The sequence below is a fragment of the Ursus arctos genome, unplaced genomic scaffold (assembly GCF_023065955.2).
Source record: "Ursus arctos isolate Adak ecotype North America unplaced genomic scaffold, UrsArc2.0 scaffold_2, whole genome shotgun sequence".
Classification (NCBI taxonomy): domain Eukaryota; kingdom Metazoa; phylum Chordata; class Mammalia; order Carnivora; family Ursidae; genus Ursus; species Ursus arctos.
In genome coordinates, this window is record NW_026622874.1 from 89,176,248 (window position 1) to 89,194,505 (window position 18,258).

Below are 18,258 nucleotides of genomic sequence, written 5' to 3' on the forward strand. Positions count from 1 at the left end.
TGTGTCTATAAAGAGAATTTTTAAATTACTGTTATTAAATTGTATTGTTAAAATATAATGGTAAAAACAAGATAATTAAACACTTACTACGAAATTTAAGTACCAAAAGAAAAAAGCAAATGATTTCCATATGTAAATAAGCTAGTAAATAAAGGTAATCAGAAGTTTAAACTTGTGAATATATTTTTCTATTTAAGTTTGTAAAAGCATGTTTACCATTTGTTCTGTTGTAGCTATTATTAAAGGCGACATTTCAGGGCTATGCTGGAAATATGAATCAGCATAAAATTGTGCACAATCTTTTGCACAATGATAACAATAGTTTTTAAGATGCTTATGCTACTTACTCAAGTCACTTCTCTCTTTTTAGTTTATCCTATGGACATAATGTAATACGCAGACTGACGCTTTGCATGACGTATTCGTTTAATGTTGTATAGTCATGAGAAGTAGAAATAGCCCGATGTTCACCAACAGTGATATCTGCCATCAATTATAGTATATCCATAAAATATAAAACAAAATGTTGAAGATAAATGTAAAATGTTTTAATAAAGTATGCCAGTGTTTGGGGAAGGGAAAAAAAGCTTTATATAAAGGCATGCTATATCAAAACCATTGGGCCTAGAAGATACAGTGCTAGAGAGCAGAATGTCTTGTGTGTACATGTCTACTTCTGTTGTGACGTTAAGCCACTACATAATTTTATTAACCAACATATGGTACATCATTAGTTTCAGATATAGAGTTCAGTTAATCATCAGTTGCATATAACACCCAGTTCTCATTACATCACGTGCCCTCCTTAATGCCCATCACCCAGTTACTCCATCCCCCACCGACCTCCCCTCCAGCAACCCTCGGTTTGTTTCCTAGAGTTGAGTCTCTCATGGTTGGTCTCCCTCTCTTGATTTCTTCCCATTTAGTTTTCCCTCCCTTCCCCTATGATCCTCTGCACTGTTTCTTATATTCCACATATGAGTGAAGTTATATGGTAATTGTCTTTCTCTGATTGACTTATTTAGCTCAACATAATACCCTCCATTTCAATCCATGTTGATGTAAATGATAAGAGTTCATCCTTTTTGATGGCTGAGTAATAGTCCTCTGTGTGTGTGTGTGTGTGTGTGTGTGTGTGTGTGTGTGTGTGTATCTCACATCTTTATCCATTCATCTGTTGATGGACATCTGAGCCACTACATAATTATTCTTAACACAGTTATTTCCCACAGCAGTGCTATGAATTAAGCACCTAATCATCTCCATTTTACAAATGCGGGGATTCAGAGTCCCAAGGTTAAGAGACTTATCCAAAGTCACCCAGCCTATTAAGAACAGAACCAAGTTTGTCTGACTCCAGAGCCCACACTCCTAGCACTGGGGCTGTTAGATTCTCATATCAACCCCTGCATTTCAGTCTGTTGCATTATTACATTCTGATAAAACATGTGACCTTTTGTGTTTGGCTTATTCCGCTTAGCATAACGTATTGGAGGTTCAACCACATTGTAGCATGTATCAGTGCTTCATTCTTTTTTATGGCTAAATAATATTCTGTACGAATGCACCATGTTTTGTTTATCCATCAGTTGACGGACATTGAATTGTCTCCACCTTTTGGCTGTTGTGACTGGCGCTGCTATAAACAAGTACTTGTGCTTGCTTGAATACCTGTTTTCACAATTTTGGGGTGTGTACCCAGGAGTGGAATTGCTGGCTTATATGGTAATTCTGTGTTTAGCTTGTTGAGGAACCGCCAAACTGCTTTCCACAGTGGCTGCACCATTTTACCCACCAGCAATGTGGAAGGATTCCAGTATCTCCATATCTTCACCAACACTTATTATTTTCCATTTCTTTTAATGTTATGGCCATGAAATCTTTTAAAAATACAATTTACTATAATGCCTATTATTTATTTTTTTTAAGTTCCCCCTACTTTATCCCACGGCAATTTAAAAAATTTTGTCTGAACTGTGATGTATTTTATTGGGAAATTGGTTGAAAGCTGTGATTTTCAAACTATTTGATCTCAGGACTCCTTTATACTTTAATAATTATTGAGAACCCCAAGTTGTTTTTATTTATGTGTGTTACATCTTTGGTGTTTACTATATTAAACAGAAATTAAAAATTAAAAACTGAGAAATTAGTTAAATTATGTAAATATATTCATTCCTTTAAAAATAATAGTAAGTCCCATTACATGTTAACAAAATATTTTTATAAAAAATAACTTTTCCCAAACACACACACATGCACACACACACAGAGTAGTGTTTTCTCTCTGCACAAATCTCTTTAATGTCTGCTGAAATTGAAGACTGTTAGATTCTCATATCAACCCCTGCATTTCAGTCTGTTGCATTATTACATGTCTCGTATGTAGCCTTTGGAAAACTTCCTTATACACTTAGGGGGGAATGAATGAAAGAAGCAAATAATGTCTTAGATTTATCCTCAGGGACCTATAAGACCAGAGTTGGAGAACTGTTGACTTTCATATTTGTTGTTTCTGGCAAAAATAGGAGTGTTTAGAAACCTTTGAATGATTTCTCCTTTATACCGTAGGGAAGTAGTGCTGGTTGTTTATGCCCCAAACACAAAATATTCAAGGAAGCTATTATGTGGGTCAAAGATGAACCTTTTTTTAGAATCCAAGATGAAAGAAACTCTCTTTTGCATAATTATTTCGCTGATGGTACTGTCCTGAAGCAGAATGAGCATCTGTATAAATGCCTATTACTTTAAGAAGATATTTCCTTACAAAATCCATTCATGATATAAACCCTCAACAAAGCAGGTGTAGAGGCAACATACCTCAATGTAATAAAGGCCATCTATGAAAAACCCACAGCTCTTATCATCCTCAGTAGGGAAAAACTGAGAGCTTTATGATCAGGAACAAGACAGGGATGTCCACTCTCACCACTTTTATTCAACATAGTACTGGAAGTCCTAGCCACAGCAATCAGACATCAAAAAGAATAAAAAAAAAGTCATCCGTATCAGCAAGGAAGAAGTAAAACTTTCACTATTTACAGATGACATGATACTCTATATAGAAAACCTGAAAGACTCCCTCCACCAGGAAACTGCTAGAAATGCTATATGAATTCAATAAGTTGCAGGATACGAAATCAATGTACACAAATCTGTTACATTTCTATACACCAATAATGAAGCAGCAGAAAGAGACATTGAAGAATCAGTCCCATTTACAGTGGCACCAAAAATAAGGTCCCCAGGATTAAACCTAACCAAAGAGGTGAACGACCCGTACTTTGAAAACTAGAAAACACTGATGAAAGAAATTAAAGAGGACACAAAGAAATGGAAAGACATTCCATGCTCATGGATTGGAAGAACAAATATTGTTACAATGTCTATGCTACCCAAAGCAATCTACACATTTAATGCAATCCCTGTCAAAATACTCAGATCATTTTTGACAGAAATAGAATAGACAATCCTAGGGGCACCTGGGTGGCTCAGTCTGTTTAGCACCCGGCCTCCGTTTCAGCTCAGATCATGATCTCAGGGTCGTGAGATAGAGCCCCAAGTCAGGCTCCGCACTGAGCAGGGAATCTGCTTGGGATTCTCTCTCCCTCTGCCTCTGTCCCTCCCGCCCCGGCTTGCACTCTATCTCTCTCAAGTAAATAATTTTTTTTTTAAATCCTAAAATTTGTATGGAACCACAAAAGACCCCGAATAGCCAAAGCAATCTTGAAAAAGAAAAAACTGGAGGTATATCACAATTCCAGACTTCAAGTTGTATTACAAAGCTGTAGTATCCAAAACAGTATGGTACTAGATTAGACACATAGATCAGTGGAACAGAATAGAAAACCCAGAAATAAACCCACAATTACGTGGTCAGTCTTTGACAAAGGAAGAAAGAATATAAAATGGGGAAAAGTTTCTTCAACAAATGCTGTTGGGAAAACCGGACAGCTACCTGCAAAAGAATGAAACTGGACCACTTTCTAACACCATACATAAAAATCAATTCAAAGTGGGTTAAAGACTCAAATATGAGACCTGAAACCATAATCTTAGAAGAGAGCACAGGCAGTAATTTCTCTGATATTGGCCATGGCCAATGATATGTCTCCTAAGGCAAGGGAAATAAAAGCAAAAAATAAACTATTGGGAACTTCATCAAAATAAAAAGCTTCTGCACAGCAAAGGAGTCAAGAAAACTAAAAGGCAACCTACAGAATGAGAGAAGATATTTGCACGTTATGTATCCAATAAATGGTTGGTATGCAAAATATATAAAGAACTTGTAAAATTCAACACCCAAGGAACAAATAATCCAATTAAAAACTGGGCAGAAGACATGAATAGACAATTCTCCAAAGAAGACATACAGATGGCCAACAGACACATGAAAGGCCGCTAAACATCGCTCATCAGGGACACGCAAATCAAAACTGCAATGAGAGATCACCGCACACCTGTCCGAATGGCTAAAACAAAAACAAGAAACAACTTTTGGGGGGCGCCTGGGTGGCACAGCGGTTGAGCGTCTGCCTTCGGCTCAGGGCGTGATCCTGGCGTTATGGGATCGAGCCCCACATCAGGCTCCTCCGCTATGAGCCTGCTTCTTCCTCTCCCACTCCCCCTGCTTGTGTTCCCTCTCTCGCTGGCTGTCTCTATCTCTGTCAAATAAATAAATAAAATCTTTAAAAAAAAAAAAAAGAACTTTTGGTGAGGATGTGGGGGACAAGGAACCCTCTTGCACGGTTGGTGGGAATGCAAGCTGGTGCAGCCACTGTGGAAAACAGTATGGGGGTTCCTCAAAAAGTTAAAAATAGAGCTACCGTGAGGCACCTGGGTGGCTCAGTAGGTTGAGCATCTGACTCTTGGTTTCAGCTCAGGTTATGACTCCCGGGGTGATGCGATCAAGCCCTGCATCGGGCTCCACGCTCAGCACAGAGTCTGCTTCCTCTGCTCCTCCCACCACTCATGCAAGTGCGCACTCTCTCTCTCTCAAAATAGATTTTAAAAATCTTTATTTTTTTAAAGATTTAATTTTTTGAGAGAGGGAGAGCATGAGCAGCGGAGGGGCAGAGAGAGGAGCAGACTCCCTGCTGAGCAGGGAGCCCTATGTGGGGCTCGATCCCAGGACCCTGGGATCATGACCTGGCTGAAGGCAGACGCTCAACTGACTGAGCCACCCAGGTACTCCCCAAAATGTTAAAAAACAAAACAAACTACTGTATGATCCAGCAATCACACTGCTGGATATTTACCCAAAGAATACAGAAACACTGGGGTGCCTGGGTGGCTCAGTTAAGCATCTGCCTTCGGCTCAGGTCATGATCTCAGGGTCCTGGGATTGAGCAACGCATCAGGCTCTCTTCTCACTGGGGAGCCTGTTCTCCCTCTCTCAATCAATCAATCAATAATATTTATATTATTATATAATATAAGTCAAATTTTATTATATTTTAATATTTATATATTTATAACATATATTTTTATATTATATATAGATATTTATATTTTTATATATAAATAATTTATATATTATATAATTTATATATATAAATATAATATATATAAATGTACATTTATATATTTATATAAGTCAAATAAATAAAATCTTAAAAAAAAAGAATACAAAAACACTAATTTAAAGGGATACATGCAACCCAATGTTTATGGCAGCATTATTTACAATAGCCAAATTATGGAAACTGCACAAGTGTCCATCCATAGATGAATGGATAAAGAAGTTGTGGTATAATATATACAATGGACTATTACTCAGCCATCAAAAAGAATGAAATCTTGCCATTTATAACGACATGGTTGGAGCTAGAGAGTATAGTCTAAGTGAAATAAGTCAGAGGAAGACAAATACCATATGATTTCACTCATATGTGAAATTTAAGAAGCAAAACATAATGAGCAAAGGGGGAAAAAAGGGAGAAAGACAAACCAAGAAACAGACGCAATTTAATTATAAAGAACAGACTGGTGGTTACCAGAGGGGAGGTGGGGACATGGTGGGGAAATAGGTGATGGGGAGTAAAGAGCACCCTTATGATGAGCACTGAGTAATGTATAGAACTGTCGAATCACTATATTGTACACCTGAAACTAATACCACATTGTATGTTTACTGGAATGAAAAAAAACCTTAATAAAAAAACGACCAACAAAAATCATCATTAAAAAAAGGAAGACATTTCTTTTTGCTCAATTGCTTAATATCCCACTCCTTCCATAAATTATTTGGGGGCAGCTCTGGGATAAGTAATATAATAGAATTGTGAATATAGACAGGACGAGGAGAAAATGGTTAGAAACTAAGATAAAGCCAGGAATAAAGTTAGCACATAAAATGTATTTCATATAGTTCTGTATAGTTTTTAGAAGTGGGGGAAAACTACAGTATTTTCAAATGTTCCATCTTGAAAAAAATTCACTAAAAGGTTTTTCCGTTCCACCACCCATAGCAGTTTTAAAGTATAGTGTCATTTATGAAAATCTTCTTCACCTTTGCAAGGAAAATAATCATGTGTAATGCCAGTCTACTTCACTTGTGATTTGGCCTGCTAACACTTTTAACATCGAGTTTATCAAAATTTATTAAACATTATTACTTGTATTCATAGAATAGTAATTGTATCTCACAACTTTTAATATGACGTAAGGGAAATAGCATAGCGCTGTGACCCAGGAGACCAGAGAGCTAAGTTGGGTTTTGAAGCTGGATTGCTACAAGCCTCGCTAGCCAGGTACTTGATGCTTGTGGCGAAGAAGAGTCTGGATTGATGAGCAGGGACTAACAGTTTAACTGGGGAGATGGAAGCTGTGTACGGTGTTAGAGTTCGTTCGATTGTTTGTAAAAGGTACTTAAATGCCCCTTCACACTATTGGGTGAGTATTCCAGAATCAGTATACCAGGACTACTCAGATGTATCCAGGGTTATGCACGTGTTCCCTTCATCAAAAGTACAGAAAAGTTAAGATTTGTGCATTAAATGTTGCCGTAAAAAATAACAAAGTAATCCTTGAGTGGCGAGTGGGTAGAGGTGGAAATGAAGCAAGAAAGTGCAGTTTCGAAGCAGGTGATAGGTGCACGCTCTGTCAACTTCGCGGATATACAGTGAAAGCGCGCCACAGTGTTTTTTGTTGTTGTGTTTTGTTTGTTTGTTTGTTTGTTTGTTTTGGGGGCAGCAAAGCCAAGGTTTATTGACCGATACCAGAGTGATAGTACGATACCAGAGTGATAGTACGAAGCTTCCAAGGAAGGAGGGGACCCTAAGGGGTTGGCCCACAATGTTTTCTTAAAGCAATATCCTGGTCTACCCTATTAGAAAGGTGTAAGATACTTAGAATTCAGAAATCACCCTGGAAACTAATAATACACTATATGTTAACTAAATTGAATTTAAATTTTTAAAAAATTCAGAAATCAAGAAATAGCCATGTAAGCATATTTATTTAAAAATGTGGAATTAGTGGGCACCTGGGTGGCTCAGTCGGTGAAGCGTCTGCCTTCGGCTCAGGTCATGACCCCCAGGGTCTTGGGATCCAGTCCCGCATTGGGCTCCCTGCTCAGCGGGGAGTCTGCTTCCTTGCTCTCTGCTCCTCCCCCCACTCATGCTGTCGCTCTCTCTTGCTCTCTCGAATAAATAAATAAAATCTTTTAAAAAACGTGGAATTAAATAGGGAAAAAGGTTGATAGCATGATGGTTGTTCCTGGGGGGTCAGAACTGTGTGTGGAGAGGGCTGGAGCGTGGGATGTCTAGTTTGTTTTGTTAAGATTTCAGTGTTGTTTGATTTTTAAACCTTATGCATGTATTACTTTGATAAAACGTTCTATTTTGTGGATTTCTGCATTGTTTTCAAGGAAAACATCGACGTGATCCATGTGAATAATTAGACACAGACCAGTGCTTGGAATATAGAAAATTCTGTTTGCCCACGAGGATTTTGGCAGTATGCCCAGTTATTTCCATTGCCAAAGGTGGTGATTTACATTTGAATTCCTACTTCAGACGAGCAGGGCTAAGACGTTTGATTGCACATAGTTTCTTCCTGTCTGCTCTTGCCCTCCTGCAGTTTGTTTTTCACACAACAGTTAAGAGCGATCATAAATAAGCTTATATTACTCTCCTATTTAAAACCCACTGAGGGGCGCCTGGGTGGCGCAGTCGTTAAGCGGCTGCCTTCGGCTCAGGACGTGATCCCGGGGTCCTGGGATCGAGCCCCACATCAGGCTACTCCGCTGGGAGCCTGCTTCTCCCTCTCCCACTCCCCCTGCTTGTGTTCCCTCTCTCGCAGGCTGTCTCTGTTAAATAAATAAATAAAATCTTTAAAAATAAATAAATAAATAAATAAAATAAAATCCTCTGAATGCCTTCCCATTGCAATTAGAATAAAATTCAGACTCTTTATCATGGCCTACAAAAGGCCATAAATGCTATAAATGATTGGGTGCCTCATTCTCTTGCCACTCTTCCCTCATCACTGTGTCAGCCTCGTTGGCCTTCTTGCCCACTCAGTGCTCATTCCTGCCTCAAGGCCTCTGTACTTGCCATTCCTGAAGAGATTGGCTGCTTTTCATCATTCAGGATTTAATTCAAAATATAGTTCCTGAAAAAGGCCGTCTCTGGCCATCTAGCTAGAGTAGCTCCCTCCACCGCTTCTCTTTCTAGAGCAGTGGTAGCGTGTGATCCTCAGACCAGAAACATGAGCTGGAAGCATTTTCTTTTGTTTTGTTTGGACATGCAGAATCTTTGGGCCTACCAGAGACCTGCTAAAGGAAAACCTGGATTTTCATGACACCCCAAGATGATTGTGTTAATTTTTAACTTTTCAGCAGCTCTGGTCTAGAATGACTCCCCCGGCACTTCTCCTGCATATCTGTTAATAGTTTCATCCATTTCTGAAGGTTTACATGTTCAACTGCTTCTTCTCCCTAAACGGAGTAAGAGCTCCACGAGGACACCAGCTTTTCTGCCGTGTTCGCTCCCGTATTCCAGCACTTGGCCGTTACCGGCACCTAGAACGCGCACCATGAGTACTTGATGTGAACGCGCAAGTATGGTGGCGATGAGTCTGTTCCTCAGAGTGCCTAACTGTACGATAAAAGTCTTCAGGGCTCTCACTCGCTTGTAAAATCGGGGTTACTCTTCCCTCCCAGTATCATTATGAAGAGGTTTCACTCTTTCTTAAACTCGTATGACAAAGAAAGAATCACTTATATATCCTTGTTTTCAGGTAGTCTGTTTTCCAAACCAAAGTTTAGGTTTCACTGAGTGCTTCGCTCCGGACTTAAAACCATGACTGGTGTTTTCCTTCTTATTTTTGAAAAGCCCATTCTCATTCAGAGTTAAAGTTACCTTCCAAGGTTTTCATCCAAAGTAAATGTTGGTTTGATATTTGAGTCAAATTTTATTAAATCAGAAATAATCTTTTTTAAAAACAGGAAAATAAGATTCTGAAAATGTTAAAGTGCAAAAATTGAAGTTAAATTGCAAATAAAAACTGATGAAGCAAATTGTATATCCGTTTTTTACTCTTGAGGGTATGATTCTAGGAAGGACCCGTAGTTTCCGGTATTGTTCTGTGTTTAAAAATATGTTCCTAAGATATGTTCCCTATGGCGTATCCTGGTGAAATTTGTCAGGAAGCAACATTTCAGTCCACATACTTTGTGATTTTATTTATTTATTTGTGTATTTATTCACTTATTTGTGTGTGAGAGAGAGAGAGCGCGCGCAGGGGGAAGGGCAGAGGGAGAGGCAGAGAAGCCCAAGCAGACCCTGTGCTGAGTGGGGAGCCGGACAGAGGGCTTAATCCCACGACCCACGAGATCGTGACCTGAGCCAAAACCGAGTCGTATGCTCAAGCGACTGAGCCACCCAGGCGCCCCTCACTCCACATACTTTGAATGAAGAAATAAGGCAGCTTAAGTCAGTGGCTTTCAGCTGGGGGAGATTTTGCGCACCCCTCGCCCCCTGGGGACCTTTGGCAATGGCTGGAGACATTTTCACTTGTCACCACTGGTGGGGGACTACTACTCGCATTTAGTGGGTAGAGCCCAGGGCTACTGCTAACACCCTGTAACGCACTGAACAGCCCCAACTGCAAAGAATTCTTCAGCCCAAAATGTCATTGGTGCTGCTGAGAAGCCTGGCTTAAATTGAGAGAGCCCTTCCTCTGCAAAGACTGATGCCATCAGGAAAAGAATACTTTAATCCTACCTTTTGGATAAGAGAATCAGAAATAGGCAACTTCGAGATTCAGATGGGTATATTGGCATGGCATTCTCAGACAATTTTACATTTTTAACAATAGGAAGACTCAAAATGGGGTTACTGGTTTTCCTTATTTTACAGATGGGGTCGAGGATTTGGTCTATTGGGTTCCATTTTTGGAAAGGATGGTGTATTAAACCAGCCAAACAGTGTCTTTGGACTTATATTTTATATACTACAGTTATTACTTGGTAAGTATTTATACAGCAATACAAAAATAAGTTTGTTTTGTTATATTACTTTTAGTACTTTGTGTCTTTGCCCTGAAATGTCTTTATATTAAATAAAAGGATGTTAATGATAGAAGCACTAGTTCGTAGCACATTTTTCTGTTGTGAAAATTTGGTTCACTGAGATGTTGATGATGTTATCTGTCGGTGTTTAACCAGGAACAGCAGCCTCCCGTAGCGTCCAGAAGAACCAGTCCTGTTCAGGGAACTTACGATTCCAAACAGTCTTCCCCAGAAACTTTCTTCCTTATTAGTTTCTACACGGCGTGGTTACTTAAACATGTGCCCTGAGAGAACATTAACAGGAGGCACTGCACGTGATACCGTCACCTTTCCACACCCGCTGTGTCCATTGTCTTCTGCTCTCTCCACTTAACTTGATGTGAACCCTTCCACGTTGTTTCCTCTCTTCGGTGTTTTGTTACTGTTGATATCAAGGTGTCAAGTTTTTTGTGTTCTAAATAACACTGCAGTGATCGACTTTGTTCGAAGTGCCCCTCACACACACCTCCCTCTTTGAATTAGTTCTGCAAAATAAGTTTCTGAACACGGGGAGAATGAGCCAAAACACACAGATTTTTTTAAGGGACTTTAATACGTATTACCAAACGACTTTTCCCCCAGTTGTCCGGCTTCCCCGAAGCTTCATCCATCTTCATTTTTTGAAAGTGTTTTCTGTAAAATTTCTAATTTAATAGTTTATAAATCCACATCACTTTAATATTCTTGCATGGCCACTTTCGTTATTGGGGTCCTGATAATAGTCCATTTTCATATTTGTCACATTTTACCCATTCTTTATCCTTTTTTATGTAGTTTGGTGAATTTCGATTGTACAGAAGTTTTTTTATACTTTTTGAGTTGAATCCAGCCATTTTTGACCTTTGGTTTCCATTGTTAATATTTGACCCCATTACCTGCCAGCTGTTCTGTGCTCTTCTACCTAGCTGAATTTGATTTGTTTTGCGGCAAATTGTGAATCTAAATTTTTCTAAATACTCCTATCAGGTTTGCCCAGTTCCATATCCTGTAGAAATACAAAAATACGCACACGGATATTCATAGCAGTGTAGTTTAAAATAGCAACAAATTGAAAGTAGCTTAGCAAAACGTAATGGTTGACTAAATTAGGTTACATCCGTACTAGAAAATACTATGTAGCCATTAGAGGAAAAAGCAGGTCTTACATGAATATTCTGGAAAGGTCAAGACATAGTTTGGAGAAAAGCGAAGTGTAGTATAATAGGTGTAAGAGAAGTATATGTTTATATATATGGATAGAAATACATAGAAAAGGGTCCGGTGCTTGGGGGCCAGGAGTGAGACTTTTATTTTTTATTCCATTTATTTGTTCTGTTTGGATTTCTAAAGAAGAATATAACGTATAAGCCGAAATTAAAATAGCCTAAGAAACGCTTTTGACTATGTTAATTTTTGGAGATAGAGATGGAACAAATTTCCATTTATAAGATTTAATTTGTGAATTTCCTTATATATATATTATTTTTGTAATCGTGTGTATCATATGTGCTTTTGTTCACATTCTGTGTGTTCACATGAAACATTTTTAATGTCAGGAGGCACATTGAAGGCACATGTGAACTCATCGAACACAGTTTTCCAGAGCACATCATCTTCACTCCTTTCCAAGTTGTTTGAGACACAGCATTTTTAATTTGATTTTTCCATAGGTAATACTTTAACGAGGTCCCAAAGGAAAAAAATATAAAATGCTGTTCGGCGAAAAGCCTGCCCCCGACCTTTGCCGCCCTCCGCCCGCTTCTTACTGCCCTTCGTCCCCAGCTGGTCGCCACGTGTTGTTGCTGTATTTTCTTCAGGCATATGTACAAGGAAGCCCAAACCTAGCCTCTCTGTCGTCTCCTTTTTAAAATATACAAGGCAGATGCCGTACAGACTGTTCTACACACTCTTTTTTTCTTGTTTGCTCACCTAATTCATCGTGATATTTCCCTAGCAGTCCAGTGTCTTCACTCTTCTTCACAGCTGCAAAACGTGCCACTGCTTGATCGAACCATCATTTACTTAGAGTCACAGCACCTGGTAAATTCCACGGGGAATTGTATCCCAAGCCACCAGCGACATTACATCGGGACAGGTTGGGTACAGTAGTAGTTAACTAATAGCCGGTATTTATGGAGCATTCGAAGTGCTTTATACCTGTTAGCTCATTCATTTGTTCATTCAGCCATTCATTCATTCATTCATTCATTCATTCATTCATTCATTCAGCTCTAGGCCCAGCATGGGGCTTGAACTCACGGCCCTGAGATCAAGAGTCACAAGCTCTACTGGCTGAGACAGCCGGGTGCCCCACCTATTAGCTCTTTTAATTCACACATCAGTATTAGGAGGTAAAAATATTATTATCTCAAGTTAAGGAAAAGACTGGCATGGAGAAAGTAAATAACTTGTCCATATCATTTTGAAACTAACTCAGTAAAATTAACGTGTTCATTTTTGAAGGTTTAGATATTTAGTAAAGGGCCAGATCGAAAACCGCTTAGGCTTTGCTGGCTGTTGAGCTACTCAGCTCTGCCACAGATGTTCTGTCCGCGTGCGCGCGGCTGGGTCCAGTCCGTCTTTATGTACGAGGGCAGGTGGCCGATGGGATCCGCCAGCCGCCGGCACAGGCAATCCAACAGTATGTTAGTCCTGAAGAGCCTTATGAAAGGTCATGCTCTAGAACGGTCGGTCCTGGGGGCAAGTAGCCAGCAAGCAGCTTCTTGTCGACCGGCAGTGGGGATTTCAGCTCCTTAATTAACCTCTTCAAACCTCCTACCACCAATTATTTTTTCCTGCTTCTGTTCTCTTTGTCCATTAGTCATTGGGAGGGCGGGGGTTTAATATGCTCTGCTGTCTCCTTTGTCCTTGAGAATAAACACACACGTTCTCACGACTGTTGGCTACAGGAAATTACACAAATACACGTAAGATGTCAGATAGCATCAGAGAGCCCTGGTTTAGCGCATGGAACTGCCTTTTTTCTTGATCTGGTTTGACCCACATGTGACCAACTGGCCAAGCGTGGTTTCCGTTACCTTCCCGGGTGAGCCCTTTCTGAAATGTTTATTACAAGTGTTCTCCTTCTTCAGCTGCATATTGGTACAATCATCTTTGTATGATTTTTGAAAATTTTGACCTAAACATGGGAAGGCACATTTTACTGCCCACAAATGGGCAGCCTGCAGTGAGAAGGCCAGGGGACGTGTGTCCTGCTTGGGAGAGAAGGTTGCGGCCCTCACGTCCCTTTATCCGTTAGGAGCGACGAGGCTGTCGATTTTCCACATGAGCCTCGCGCAGAAGGCGATCAGAAGACTGCCTGTTTTCTGTGTGTGACTTAACTAAGGCTAGTTGATGGCCTAAGTAATATTGCACCTGGAATACTGACAAATCAAAAACACTGCAGCTATCAGGCTGGTATTCCGTGTGCAAAGTCGACCTGCACACTCTTAACAAAACAGACCAGTAGTTTCTGTTCCCGGATTTCGTGGCCTGTCTCGGTAACGTCAGTGCTCCCAACACTGCAGCAGATCACAGAATGCTAGCTCTTCATAGGGACCTCTCTCCGTCGTCAGGGCCTGACTGAGCCGCGTGTCTCTCTCTCTCTCTCTTGCAGGCATGACAGCAAGTGCTGTTGCAGCTTTAATGCTCATGACATCGTCCATCGTGTCTGCGGTAGGGTCTCTGTACCTGGCCTACATTCTGTACTTTGTGCTGAAGGAGTTTTGCATCATCTGCGTCATCACATATGTGCTGAACTTCATTCTTCTTATCATCAACTACAAACGACTAGTTTACTTGAATGAGGCCTGGAAACGGCAGCTGCAGCCTAAGCAGGACTGACAGCCGGACAGACTCTGAACTGACAGTCGGAAGTCCCCTTTTCCATTAAGTTTATTTTGCAGCAGTTTTTTGGTTTTGGTTTTTTGTTGTTTTTTTTGTTTTGTTTTTTTTTTTTTTAATTCTTCACAACAGACGCTTTCCCTAAGAATCTTAAACTGATTTTTTAAAATCCTGTAAATTAGAAGGGGCCCTAGCTATTTTCTGTGTCAATCTTCATTTTCAACATGGATACAAAAAAAAAAGAAAAAAAAAAGAAGGATATGCCGAGCCAATCAAAGACAAGCTTTAACTTTACTTTGAAGATGTTTCTGGAATAATAAAATGTAGCCCTAGCCCTCTGCCCTTGATTGTAAAGTGAGCAACCATTGCTAGTAATTCTCTAATGTGTATAAATTCAATTTCAGGTATAACAAATGTGATCATGACATGAAAATATTTTAGAATAGATCCTGTATTAAATATTGCCATGTTTACAATATGTAATATGTTTTTAGCCGATGGATTTAAACATGTAGATTCAACTAGAATCCATTTATGTGATATTTGTAAATAAAGGTAGAAATATTGGCTCCATCCCCTGCAGAACTTACTGTACAGGTGAAGTGTAGCGATGAAGAATTGTCAGCCCAACGTTGACTGAAGAAATAGTGAAAATAGTAAGTCCATACAGAGCATCCTGTGAGAAGTACTGACAGCTGTGGGTCCAGCACTGACGGCAAAAATAATAGGGTAGCTGGTTCCCTTTCATCTCCTTCCTCGGAAAGGAAGAAACTAAATTTGGACCTTCAAGTCAAGCTTGTGTCTAGTCATAAAACTGGATCAATTAATTATAACCTTGAAAATGAGTCATGTGACCAGACCTTCACGTCCAAGGCCTTCGGGACACTAAAGATGGGGAAATGGCTTAGATTTCTTTGAGAAACCTGGAAACATTAATATGGCACTTTTAGGTAAAGTCTCTTACAGTAGCTGAATTTTCATGCAGATATTTTCCCTTAACATTGGTGCCAGGCGACCAAACAGTATTAGGACCTTGAAGTAACCAGTATAAGCCCAGTTGCTCCAGAGTAGGGCTGCTCTTGGGTAGCTCCGTAGTATTTCCTGTTTCATTCTGCACTAATCGGATGTCTCGTTTGATTGTTTCAGAGCCAATATTAGATTTGTCAGTTTTCGGGCCGACACGCTGCTCAGTTTGCTCAGTCGGGAGTAGTGCAGGTAGAAATATCTGAAGGTGAAGTACACTCATGGTGTCACTGCGCTTTCTAGAAACTACGCAAATGCCTAGGTTTTAGAGGTGACGTGAATAAACCCCGATGAAATTGTGACAGTATGTTTCTATGGTTAACACCTTCTATCAGAATGTTAAAAGTGCCTTCTGTCTTAAACCTCAAACCAAATATTTTGTGTGTTGAACTTGGGCAGAAGTGTCCTTCCTTCCTCTCACCATGACGTAGCAAACCTGCATTATTCTCTAGAAAGGTTCTGTATGATCATTTTATTCCTTTGATGGAGAAGTAGCAGCAATGTTTTTGCTTCTGATTAGATTGATCATTATGTTGAAAATAGACCGGTAACTTTGGAGTGCTTTCACAAGCCTTCTTTTGGAAGGGAGGGGACGGGCCCTGCTCTGTAAACCGTAACGCACAGAGTCGGCAACTTGCAGCAGTGTCCGACTAACTGTCCTAATTGATGCAATGTATTTTTCTGGCCCAAGGCAGGTGTAACATCTGAGCTGTAACGAACTTTCCACCAGTTTTCACCAGTTTTGTAAAAGCTGAATTCGGATTTCCAGGCTGATGTTCTCCCATGAATGTGAATATTCCGATGCCTGTTTTATTATGTATGTATTGTTCTTGTCTCTGTAGTTAATGAACTCCGGAAAGCATTGGATCAGATGTCTGGTGTGTACGGAGCAACAAGTCCTAACATTGAAGAACTTGTCCAGTGAGGGCATCTGGCAGCAGGTGCTTCTAGTCCTGCCGAGCGGCTGGTGGAAGTGGCTCACAGTGAGGACTTCTGTGGTATATAGAGCACTGCTTGTGCTAAATAAGTTCCTCGTGTCCCAGTTTAAAATGGTTTTGCATCATATTTTGTATCAATCAGCAGAGTATGGTTAAAGCTTGTCTAGATGTTGCGTTCTTGCAAATGTCTTCAACTCTTACTATGATAAAACGTAAAAAAAAATGTTCAGCCAGACCCTTCCAGGTTTTCCGTTGCTCTCCTAATAAGCCTTGGGGAAAACACCACTGTTTGAGTTGTGCAGAAATTTTTGCCACGTTCCTGTGACCCCAGTAGAATTAATACCTTTTTTTCTCACTGAGCGATGAAGGTGTGGTGCCTGAAGTAACAGCATCGTGATGCCAGGATCTCAGTAAACAGCGGGACCCCGGTGGAAGAATGTAGGCTCATCCTCTCTTCCACCCCGAGAAGGAGAAGACACCGTGCTATAAAATTTGAGGACTGTTATGACTATTTAAAACCCTGCAACATTACCAGCCATCAACACTGAAGAATAAAATGGCGGGGGGCGGGGGGGGAGGGTAGGGATTGGATTTCTGGATTTTGCAGTAGTTCCATGCTTCTTGGTTTGCGGAATGAGTCGTAACAAGCGAAGCCCCTTATTTACTTGGTAGCCATATCGTTTGAAAAAAATAAGAGAAGTGTGGTTAGATGACAAATTCTAGGGAATCTAGGTGGTTTGGAGGATTTCGTTCAGTTTTTCATTGCAGCGAGGTGCTTTCCACGAAGGTAAACTGGTGAAATAACTCAGGTTTAACCAGCTGTGTGCCAGGAATTCCTTCTACTTGGTGTACGTCACCTCTCTTTCAATCCGTTACTTTTAAAGATGTTGAAAGCATTGACTATTTTCATACAGAGACAAAGATCTGTCGTTTGGTACAAGAGATCTTTGGACCCTACTTGGTAGCATATAGGACCAAGACTCCAGTGAAATTATAACTATTTGTTGGCTTTAGTTTGCTTGTATTTCATTTATAAGATTATCGGCAAAAGTGCAGAGTTCTCTTCGGCGACTGCTTCGTAACAGATTGGACCCACCGCTCGACATGAGTGAAAGCTGGCAAATCTTGTCTTGAAAATTCGTAATAGACAAATGCCAACAAGAAATCCGCCATCATTTTTGGTAACCTCTTTGGGAAGGAATACCTAACATGCAACCTTTGTCCGTATGTATTTCCCCCCCACACGCAAGCATCGGTGGAACATTTCTATTCAGACATTTTAGGCAGCACTTATGAGTCCTGATCCGTGAGAACTCTCCCCTTCGATAAAACAGAAGGGGCAGAAGTGGGAATCCAGGCGACTTGGTTAAATTTTTTTTTTTTAAACAAATGAGCCCAGAAAAGGTGAAATGTTTTGTTATAAAACTGTATTAAGCATGGCCTAAGTATTAGGTGTATGATCTGTATAGTATGTTCCATCAAAAATATTTATTACTAGCGCTTTCAGCTCCAGAGCAAACATTCATTTAAAGTGGAGTTCACTGGGCAGACTTCCCCCTTTAATATAGATAGAAATATTCTTTATCAGAGATTTAGGACAGTTTTGCTAACTGGTAAAAACAAATGTAAATATGTAAGAATGTTTATTTGTTGCACATAACTTTTTTGGTATAAAATAAATGTAGCCGTTACCGTGGAAGCTGTGCCGCCATTCTTCTTACGCGGAAGTGTTACGGTTCACACAAGGAGCTGGAACCGATCCGGTCTCCCCATCAACTACCCTTGAGGCTGACACTGTAACTTCTTTCTACAGGTGTACTGAGTTGGTTCTTTTTCCCTTCAATTATTTGTAATTTATAGAAAACACATTCTTAAGAGATTCTAGTTCCTGGAGTTGGCATGGGCTTGTGATGTGTGTGG

The 18,258-nt window shown here is 40.1% G+C and overlaps 1 protein-coding gene across 1 annotated transcript in view; it reads left to right on the forward strand.

Moving 5' to 3' along the window:
- Positions 1-18,037, forward strand: part of VKORC1L1 (vitamin K epoxide reductase complex subunit 1 like 1) — a 65,297-nt gene extending 47,260 nt beyond the window's left edge. Inside the window, exons 2-3 of the mRNA XM_026515914.4 lie at positions 10,365-10,474; positions 14,151-18,037. Of these exons, the coding sequence (XP_026371699.1) occupies positions 10,365-10,474; positions 14,151-14,377 (337 nt within the window). The 3' untranslated portion in view covers positions 14,378-18,037. The remainder of the gene's footprint in view (positions 1-10,364; positions 10,475-14,150) is intronic.
- The last annotated feature ends 221 nt before the right edge of the window (positions 18,038-18,258 follow it).